This window comes from Etheostoma spectabile, chromosome 9, assembly GCF_008692095.1.
Source record: "Etheostoma spectabile isolate EspeVRDwgs_2016 chromosome 9, UIUC_Espe_1.0, whole genome shotgun sequence".
Taxonomy (NCBI): domain Eukaryota; kingdom Metazoa; phylum Chordata; class Actinopteri; order Perciformes; family Percidae; genus Etheostoma; species Etheostoma spectabile.
Genome location: NC_045741.1, coordinates 25,267,113 through 25,276,685, shown reverse-complemented (window position 1 = coordinate 25,276,685; position 9,573 = coordinate 25,267,113). Strand labels below are relative to the sequence as shown.

General features: G+C 39.9%; 3 protein-coding genes across 4 annotated transcripts in view; all 3 read left to right on the top strand.

The window, feature by feature from the left end:
• The window catches only part of espnla (espin like a), an 18,331-nt gene extending 17,071 nt beyond the window's left edge, over positions 1-1,260 (top strand). Inside the window, exon 11 of the mRNA XM_032526963.1 lies at positions 476-1,260. Within this exon, the coding sequence (XP_032382854.1) occupies positions 476-1,007 (532 nt within the window). The 3' untranslated portion in view covers positions 1,008-1,260. The remainder of the gene's footprint in view (positions 1-475) is intronic.
• A 565-nt stretch (positions 1,261-1,825) lies between these two features.
• Positions 1,826-6,553, top strand: klhl30 (kelch-like family member 30). 2 transcript variants are annotated; one of them, XM_032526965.1, is made up of 8 exons: positions 1,826-1,965; positions 2,815-3,534; positions 3,620-3,818; positions 4,362-4,448; positions 4,595-4,750; positions 5,056-5,244; positions 5,712-5,857; positions 6,005-6,553. In XM_032526965.1, the coding sequence occupies exons 2-8, from the start codon at positions 2,944-2,946 to the stop codon at positions 6,251-6,253; spliced, it is 1,617 nt and encodes a 538-aa protein (XP_032382856.1). In that variant the 5' UTR covers positions 1,826-1,965; positions 2,815-2,943; the 3' UTR covers positions 6,254-6,553. The 2 variants fall into 2 exon arrangements, with proteins under 2 accessions (XP_032382856.1, XP_032382855.1); XM_032526964.1 differs by having other exon boundaries at positions 1,827-1,965; positions 2,690-3,534.
• Positions 6,554-7,518: 965 nt separating this feature from the next.
• crocc2 (ciliary rootlet coiled-coil, rootletin family member 2) overlaps positions 7,519-9,573 on the top strand; it is a 68,641-nt gene continuing 66,586 nt past the window's right edge. Inside the window, exons 1-3 of the mRNA XM_032526959.1 lie at positions 7,519-7,846; positions 8,331-8,484; positions 8,622-8,737. Of these exons, the coding sequence (XP_032382850.1) occupies positions 7,790-7,846; positions 8,331-8,484; positions 8,622-8,737 (327 nt within the window). The 5' untranslated portion in view covers positions 7,519-7,789. The remainder of the gene's footprint in view (positions 7,847-8,330; positions 8,485-8,621; positions 8,738-9,573) is intronic.

Below are 9,573 nucleotides of genomic sequence, written 5' to 3'. Positions count from 1 at the left end.
CTTTAAACCAATCACAATCGTCTTGGGTGGCGGACACAAGATCGCTGCCTCTGCTAAATAGTCTCAGGAAGGAAGTTGTTCTGGTGGAACATGTGTACGTTCAGAAGTAGTTTTAGTCGTCAACAGAAAACTCAGATTGGACAGATAGTCTAGCTAGCTGTCTGGGTTTACCCTGCAGAGACCTGAGGACCAGGTAACCATAGTCCTCAGATTGGACAGATAATCTAGCTAGCTGTCTGGATTTACCCTGCAGAGATCTGAGGACCAGGTAACCATAGTCCTCAGAAATCCACCGGAGGTTAGAACGCCAACACAGAGACAGAGGACGGGGACAGACATCCAGACAAAAAGAGCAACATCCAGCAGAAATTTGCGGTTAGTATAGGAGCAGTCCCAGAAGTGGAATGTCATGGATCTAGACTAGTGTCAGCCTATTGTTAATACATCTTGAATTACCAGTCAGTGTTATCCACAGGCTCCACAGGCAGCAGGCCCTCTACTCACCAGAACAGTTCCTGCCTCGTCTGGACGGCATGCCGGTGGAGTACGACAACCTGACCTTGGATCTCTTCATGCTGGGATACTTTCACATGCTGGAGCTGGAGTTGCCTGTGGACGAACGCAAAATGAGACACCTGCTGTGCTTTGAGGTGTTTGACCACGTGGGGAGCTTTCCCTGGGAACTGGTCAGGGACTTCCATAAGGCTGTCGTACAGGACATCGAGGCCGGAAACCGTGAGTGGAAGGACGGCTTTGAAGACATTAAAGTGAAGTTCTTTGGAAACACTGTGAGTCCGTCTGAAAGCACTGTAAAAGTGGTGAAACACATCCTCCCAGAGGTTAGACAGGTCCCTAAGGTCATTGTGCAGACGCCCACGCCTGATGAGGGGGGGCTCCAGAGTGGAACTGACATTTCCAGTTTTAGCAATGAAGAAATTTGTAAATACATTGACCGCAGTTTTGCTTTTTGGAAAGAAAAGGAGGCGGAGATATTTGATTTTGAGTAGTATCTTGTGTAATTTTTTTATTTTTTGTATTGTTTAGATTACATTAGGGTTTCAAACCTAAATACTGTTTGAATTGTGAATTGAATTGAAGTGCTGTAATGTTTCATCAAGTACTGAAAGCTAGCACTGAATGCTTAGCCAGATTCTCAGCCATGTTTACTTAATTAATCAGCTATTGCCTGATTTGAATTATAATTTTGTAAATTTTATACTGTATTTCATTGTGTTAAACCATTAAACTCTAAAGCATTTCCAAAGTTTGGACTTTTTTGTTACATAAAAAAAAAATATACAGCATATTTTATGTTTCTATATAGTAATGTAAGATATTTAGTAGGTATTTTGGTATTCAAACTCAGGTATCAAATTGACAACAGATGCAGAGCAAATCCAGCCCTATTCCGAAATAGTGCCTTGAGTACTAGTGTGTGTTCTTGAGAGTAAACATCTTAACACAACCTAGAATCTTTGATGAGGCAGTTTATATAGATCATTTATTATTACCTTATCGTAACTACCACTGACAATATTTCACTGACATTGTATATTTTCATTTCTTACCTATTTGAAGGCACTTTTAATCCAACCCCACATAATTTAACACCTATATAAACATACAGAACTTTGTCCAGCATAGTGGTATTATTTAATAATTGTTGTAACATAAGATAAAGGTCGGTGCTATGTCATTTATCTCCTTTGCTATCTTCCAGGCTTGTTGAGAATAGTATGTGCCTGTTACAGCAGCTGTGTGTCCATGCTTGTTTTTTGGAATCTGACTTCAGCACAGTGTCGCTGTCAGTTCTAAAAATAACTGAAAGACAGGCCGCCTGTCCCAGTGACTTGGCAAAAGCTTTTGGCCATGGTGCCGACTCCATGTTGATCTTACCAGCCGCTCAGCTACGAACTGCTCTTTCACTGGAAGGATGAGCCATAATTTCCATTCTCTGCTTCTGTGGTGAGTTTATTGTTGGTTACTTACTTAACAGTATTTAGGAAATGTAACATATGTGACTTTCAGAGGAGATTAAAATCATACTATAGCAGTATATCATACTAATCATGAGCCAAAAGTACTCTGTAGAACAACAACAGTGATGCCACGCTTAAAGGTGGAGTTTGCAATTCTGGACATAGATTGTTAATTTTTTAACTCAACACCCAAACAAATACACCCCTCTCATCAGTGCTCCTTCAGTATGCCATGGCTTTCCCCCCGCCCTGTCCTGTGAGCGAGCGACAACGGAATAGTGTTGTTTGTTTCCCTTTTACAGAGCCAAGGCTGTGATTAAAAACTGGATTCTTTTTTTTCAGTGCACGTAGTACAAGACAAAGGACGGTGAGGAAATAAAATTGTGTTTTGGATTAGATACGCAGACTCAACCTTTGAGAAGACAAGGCACTTTTTTTTTATAAAAAAAACCCTTTCTATTAAACTTGAAACTCTTTTTGGCCTTTTTATTTGTACCATTGTACAAGCACACTTTATTATATTATATATTGTGAAATTAAAGAAGAATCATATACCACTTTTTGTAATTTCAAATTTTGTTATCAGACCTGCTAATTTTTGTACTTCATGGTACAAGTTATTGCTGATCTTTTGTGGAAAATAAACATTGTTTAGACAGGTTTTTAGAATGTTTTCTTCTACATAATAATGCATTTTTTTACACTTACAGGTCAGCTTTGGACTCAGTTTTTGACCATCCCTGCTGAAAGACAATTTGGCTTAGATTTTAAACTGAAGTTGACCATGGTGCGCAATGTGGATGACTTGGACTTCTGCCTGTCTTCCCATCCTCAGAGCATCCTAGAAGGATTGCGCTCCCTCTGCTCCCACCCCAAACTGGTTGATGTAACATTGAGCACTGGCGGTCGGGACTTCCCCTGTCACCGTGGCGTGTTGGCCCTCTGCAGCAAGTACTTCCACAGCATGTTCTCAGGGGATTTTGTGGAGAGCATAGCTGCACGTGTGGAGCTTCACAATGTTGATCCTGATATACTCAGCTGCTTGCTGGACTTTGCCTATACAGGGAAACTGACCATCAACCAGAGCAATGTGGAGGGGCTGATCTGCACCTCCAGCCAGCTGCAGTTCCAGACAGTGAGAGCCGTGTGCAGCCGATACCTTCAGCACCAGATTGATGCAACCAACTGTCTGGGAATCCTGGAATTTGGGGCAATCCATGGCTGCCCTGAGGTGATGGCCAAAGCGTGGGCCTTCCTCTTGGAGAACTTTGAGGCTGTTCAACAAGGTGAAGAGTTTCTACTGTTGGGAAAGGACAGGTTTGTTGCCTGCCTGTCCGACGAAGGATTACAAATCCGGACAGAGTGCACCCGTGTGGAGGCCATCTTGAAATGGGTCAGGTACCAGGAGTCTCGGCTGTTCCATCTCCCTGAACTCCTCACCTTGTCCCGTCTCCCTCTGCTCAGCGTGGACTACCTGGCTGACACCTTGCTGAAGGACAGTCTGGTGCAGGCCTCTCCCAGTTGCAGAGAGGCTGTGGAAAAAATTCACAGAGAGGTTAGTGACTTCATAATCTCTCTTATCTTTGTTTGCACAATCTGAGTAGATTTCCAAAAACAATCATGACTTTTACTTTTTCTAGAAAATGGATTTGGCACCAGAAAACACAGACAGAGTGGACCCTCAGAGTCCACAACCAAACCTGCAAGAGGTGCTGGTGGTAATGGGAGGTCGTTCACTGGATGACTCAGATGAGGAAGATGACTCAGATGAAGAGGACAGAGACCCAAGACTGCAAAGAGTGCTGCATAGGAACTGTGCCTTTTACAACACAGTTACAAGTATGACAACAGTTTTTGCACACATCAAAATTTCAAGTGTGTTTAGGTTCAGAATCCATTTCACAACAGTTTGGCAGATGAGTGGTAGGACAATAAATGTAGTGTTGACTGAAAAACAGCTCTGCAGGAATGTGGTCTGGATGTGACAAAATTGAATCATCTTCTCAGTTCCTCAAAGAGAGTTTTACTGTGAGAAGCCATTCATGTCCATGATTTAATATGAAATGTTGACAAAAAGATTGTTGCATCTCATTTTAAGATTTCAGGTTTTATATATGAGGCATGACAACTTGAGCAACAGCGTTGAAAGCTCTGCCAGAATAGTTACATTTCTTAACAGTTTTTTTTCCTTTCTCGACCTAACTTTGACTTACAGTGTACTGTCATTTAAATGGTCCTTGAGGACATTTGTGCATCTTTGACCAATTTCCCTGGTACTGTATACATTTTTCATTTTGCATACTGTATTTCTAAAAAACATGTATCTACCTTCCCTCTTTGAATGATTTTTAAACACAAACTCCCTTTTCTTTTTGTCTGCAGAACAGTGGCATGAGCTCCCTAATTTCCCCAACCCTAACAAGTGGGGTTACGCCATGGTCTCCTTGAACAATGATGTGTATGTGACAGGTGAGTGAAGCACTTATAACGTAGAAACTTGAGGGGCAAAAGACAACGAAGTAATGATAAACAGTTTTTTTACAGAACTCATTTCTCTTGTAAGGAATGCAAAACATTGTCAGACTTTTGACAAAGTGTTCTTGTCTGCCTGACAGGGGGCTCACGAGGTTCAAATACCAACACCTGGTCGACCACAGAGACCTGGAAGTACATCACAAGAGAGGGGAGGTGGATTACTGTGGCACCCATGCTCCGGCCTCGGACTAACCACACGTCAGCAACACTCAACGGGGAGATTTACGTCATTGGAGGTAGGAAAAATAAATACAGTTCGGCATGTGGTGCCTTAAACCTGCAGCACAATGGAAAACGTAAGTAGCTCATCTGCTTTTAATGGCTCACTCTGCTGTGATAGTTAGTAAGAATGTGCTTGCATTTCTTCGTTGTGGTTGAATAGTTTCAAATAGCCAGGTTCTATGTAGGACCAGGGCATTTTAGATGTGGGTTTGTGCTGTCATAAACTTAAATCTTTAAATGTTAGTATATTTATTTTTTTACATTTATGAGACCATGATTCAACCTCATCCTTAATTCTACTTATATTTCCCTCCTTTAGGTACAACGTCAAATCGTGTTGAAGTTGAGCATTATGACCCTTACAGCGACACCTGGGCCTTGACATGCCCCGCCTTAAAATACGTGACTAACTTCACAGCCACAGCGTGTCATGGGAAGCTCTATGTGATTGGCTCGTGTGCTATGAAGTACAATGCTTTGGCCATGCAGTGTTACAACCCTGTTATAGGTAAGGATGGTGCAAGCCAACTTCATGAATCAGCTTTTTTCACCCAAATCTATATTGGCATGAGATTTGATACATTAATTACAACAATTAAAAAAAATTGTTATGGAAATGCATTTATTATTTATTATTAAATTCATGTATGCAGTACCACGTACAGCTTGAAGAAAACACTTTGACCAAAACCTTTAAGTTTTAGTGTTTGTTGCTGGTAGACCAGGAAATCCTCATCTTTGAGTATTGTGTTTTTAGTTGAGTGTTAATCATTGTTGATCAATTCTTAATAGTATCATCTTAATGTTATCCCACCTATTTTATTAAAGCTATTGTTTAAATTACCCTTCTTTTCTTTATATCCTTTTAAAAAGTTTGTAGAACTTAAACATTTAAATTCATATTCATCTGCCCTTTATTCTTCCAAATTATGTGTTTTTACTTCTTTCTTTTTTTTTCTTTTTTTTTTTTTACAGAGAGCTGGATCAGCATCTGTTCCCCGTTCCTTCCAAAGTATTTGTCCTCTCCTCGTTCTGTCTGTGTGGATGGAACTATATATCTGCTTGCTGACAACACTAAGAAAGTCTACTCTTATGATCCAGATGCAAACATGTGGCAGAAGGTGGGCTTATATCACTGCTCACTACAGTCCTAGTAATACAATCCCTTTTTTTAATGCTAAGTTGACAGGTTATAAGCAAAACAAATCAGTTTTTATTCTCCTGTTATTTCGCCCCTTAGCTATATGTTGACATTTCCCTCTCTACAGGTCCAGCTTCTTCACATGCTCCATGAGAACGGCGGCCTGGTAGCGCTGGATGGGAAGCTCTATGTCACTGGAGGCCATTGGAAAGGTATGGAGGGGGACTACGGTGTGGAAGTGGAGGTTTACAACCGAACAAGCAACACCTGGGAGGTGGAGTGCTTACTACCAAGACTTTGGTTCTACAGTGGAGTCTGCACCATCTTCCTTGATCCATCCCAGTGGCCTGAGCTTTTCCCCATAGATTTAACATAACAGCCTCTTGTGCGGATGGGACTAAACTCGGGGTCAAAGAGTTCACAGAGACATGTTCCTATCATGTGTGTATGTATATATATATATATATATATATATATATATATATATATATACACACACTACTGGTCAAAAGTTTGGGGTTACTTACACATTTCCATCCCAATTCATTATAGACAGAATACCAGCAGGTCTGAGTTGGGGGGGGCTGATCTTTAATGCAATATCTACATTGCCCTTTATCAGCAACCATTCATCTAATGTTCCAAAGGCACATTCTGTTTACTAATCTGATATAATTTAAAAAAAACTAACTAGAAAACATTGGAGAACCGTTTTGCAATCATGTAAGCACATAATGTAATCTGAAAACTGCTGCCCTGGTTAAAGATACAACTGATCTCAGCTGGTGTTCTGTCTAATGGAGTGCAATGGAAATGTATATATGCATACATATATATATGTGTGTATATATATATGTATATGTATATGTGTGTATATATTTGTGTATGTATATGTGTATATATATGTATATGTATATATATATATCTATATGCATATATATGTGTGTGTATATATATGTGTGTGTATATATATATACATAAACACATATATATGTATATATCTATGTATATACACAGATATATTTATATATATACATATACGTATATATATACACATATACATATATATATACACATATATATGTGTGTATATATATATATGTGTATATATATATGTATAATATATGTGTATATATATATATCTGTGTATATACATATATATACATATATATATGTGTGTGTGTGTGTGTGTGTGTGTGTGTGTGTGTTCCAATGCAAATGTTTTTTAGGGCCTCAGCAGGTGTTTATGTATACTTTGTGTCATGTGTTTGAGATCTCAATTCATTTTGTGTTATTGAATGGTACTTCTGAACTATTAAATCTTTGCAGAGTATGATTATTATTTGTATATTAATCATTAATCAATGTATTTGTCACATGACATTATTTTCCAGTAAAGTGTTTATCACGGGTTTGGAAGGAAGTGTTTGAATTATTAATAAAACGTGTTCCTGAAAAGTGGTCAACCAGATGTAAGTCCTCTTTGGGAACCACGGTTCACCCTGAGGATCATTAACCCATCTGAGGTCGGAATCCTCCAGGAGCCTGGCCATGCTGCTGCCCTGCCATGGAAACACCCAAGCCAGCATTCGGTTTCTATGGCGAAGGCCCGGAAGGGCCTGTCACCTTGGCAACGTCGACTCGGATTATGGTGCTACTACTTGGCTGCAGTCGCTCCTAAACTTTCTTGGTTTAAAAGTTATGTCAGGGATTTCTTGACACTGACATAACTCTCTAGCCATTTCTTTATGTAGGTTTACGTTTCTTATTACAATATTTTAATGACATGCTAGGTTTGTGCTTTGTTTGACTCAGCATTTGACTTCTAGCTATCTAACCTGAGTTAACGTCACAGCAAGCTAACATTAGCTAGCTACAGCAAATGAAACGTTAGCTACTTATTGTTAAAGCGATGAGTCGTCAACGGGAGCAAGGTGCGCACTCACCCAGACTGGAGGCTGTGATTCAGGTTGGTAACATACTGACATGTCCTGTCATATCCACTACCGAGCACTGGTTAACAACGTTAGCTAGGACTGTTCTTTTCCTTTTAACGACGAGAGGAAGCTATAACTACCCATCAATATGCAATTATAAAGTATATGTTATTGTGAGATGGGCCATTCTGCATAATTATGGTACGTAAAGTAGCATATATTTTGATACTTATAATTGTGTACAAGTACTTACTCAAGTAGTACATTTGAACATTGACATGTATTTCTAATAATAGTATTTTCTAACAATGGCTCAGTTCTATTTACATAGCTTAGTGTCCCAGTAAACCATGACAGAGCCAGCATACACAATACCAAGACCCTGAAACTAAAGCAGCTAGCACAAGAGGAATCCAGTCATCATTGATTGCATTAACTTTTTGCTTTTCCTAAGTTCACATGTTGACATGTCCTGCTCAGTTATGTGATGTGTTGGTGGGACTGGTATGATTGTAGAAGTTGGAGGAGTCTCTGCTTCACTCTGATGGGAGCTCAGCAGAGGGGACTCTGACACTTCAAATAGATGGAGAGGAGTCCGGTGTCCCACCTACGCCTGTCTTCACCCGCATCCGGCAGATCATCACACACAATCTGGCAGAGAAGCCAGCTGGTAGGACAGAGAGCTTGAATTCCAAATGAACGCAGGCAGTACAAACAATAAATCTACCTTGGTGGATATCAGTTATCATTATACCTGATGTGGTAAGATTGACGCTTCTGTATGCATGATCGGTTTCCTTATCCCAGGAGAGCGCTCTGAGGTCAGCGAGCTGGAGGAGAGCAAGGTCCTGAGGGAGCAGTTTTCTCCGAGCCAGATGAACCGTGACCAGCTGCTAGTCAAACAGGCCAGTCTCACAGACAGGGTATGAGTGACATAGGGCAGCAACAGAGTTTAAGGTCAAGGTCAAGCTGTAGAACATTATTTAGATTGGTAGCATTCGTTGTACCTGTGCTATTCTAGTAGAATGTTTGTTCTGTAACTGAAAGGCAAAAAAACGAATCAAAAATGAAAGAATACAGGCCAATTGGGATGCACAGGGGATATCATCTAGGTCAGTACAGCTGATACAAATTATCATATAATTACTTGTGATTTGAACAGCAATATCCATAAAATGTACCCTTCTCATGAACATCATAATGTCTAAGTTAACATATGTAACCATGATGATGACTCAGTCCCACCTATTCAAATGGTATCTATAAACCCTTTTTCCAAGTGTTTACCATTTCCCAACCTAGCTGTGTCTCCTAGCTAAGACTGCATTGGCTAACATTGTTTATCACATAAGATGTCAATGCAGCTATTACAGGAGCTGGTGCATGTAATGCTGTCAATGGTCAATTTGTGAAGTTTTGTTTGGAGATGAGATTAAGAAGGTCAGCCACACTAGAGCATTGACTGCAAAAAGTGTTTGAGATGGAATATGGTTACAGTAAACTTCAGTGTACTACTGCTTTTTCCAGCAGGGAAAGCCTTTTGGGGCTGAACAAACAAACAGTGTAATAGGTTTGCATGTACTGTAGTAAAAACTGATGGGGGAAAAAGTTTGGAATTTTAAATACTCACGATTTAATTAATGTAACTTGGCACAAGCACATATTTATGTCATGCATATTTCTTTAATTAACTGCTGTAGAATTACAGTTTCCATATTACAGAAAGTGCCGTATAAGCATTAACTGTGTGTGTGTGTGT

Excerpts from the sequence above, each read along its gene's own strand:
- klhl30 (XM_032526964.1), top strand. The coding sequence starts at position 2,764 with ATGGTGCGCAATGTGGATGACTTGGACTTCTGCCTGTCTTCCCATCCT. Across the intron at positions 4,751-5,055 it reads GGAGATTTACGTCATTGGAG|GTACAACGTCAAATCGTGTT; the intron begins GTAGGAAAAATA and ends TCCCTCCTTTAG. Across the intron at positions 5,858-6,004 it reads ATGCAAACATGTGGCAGAAG|GTCCAGCTTCTTCACATGCT; the intron begins GTGGGCTTATAT and ends CCCTCTCTACAG.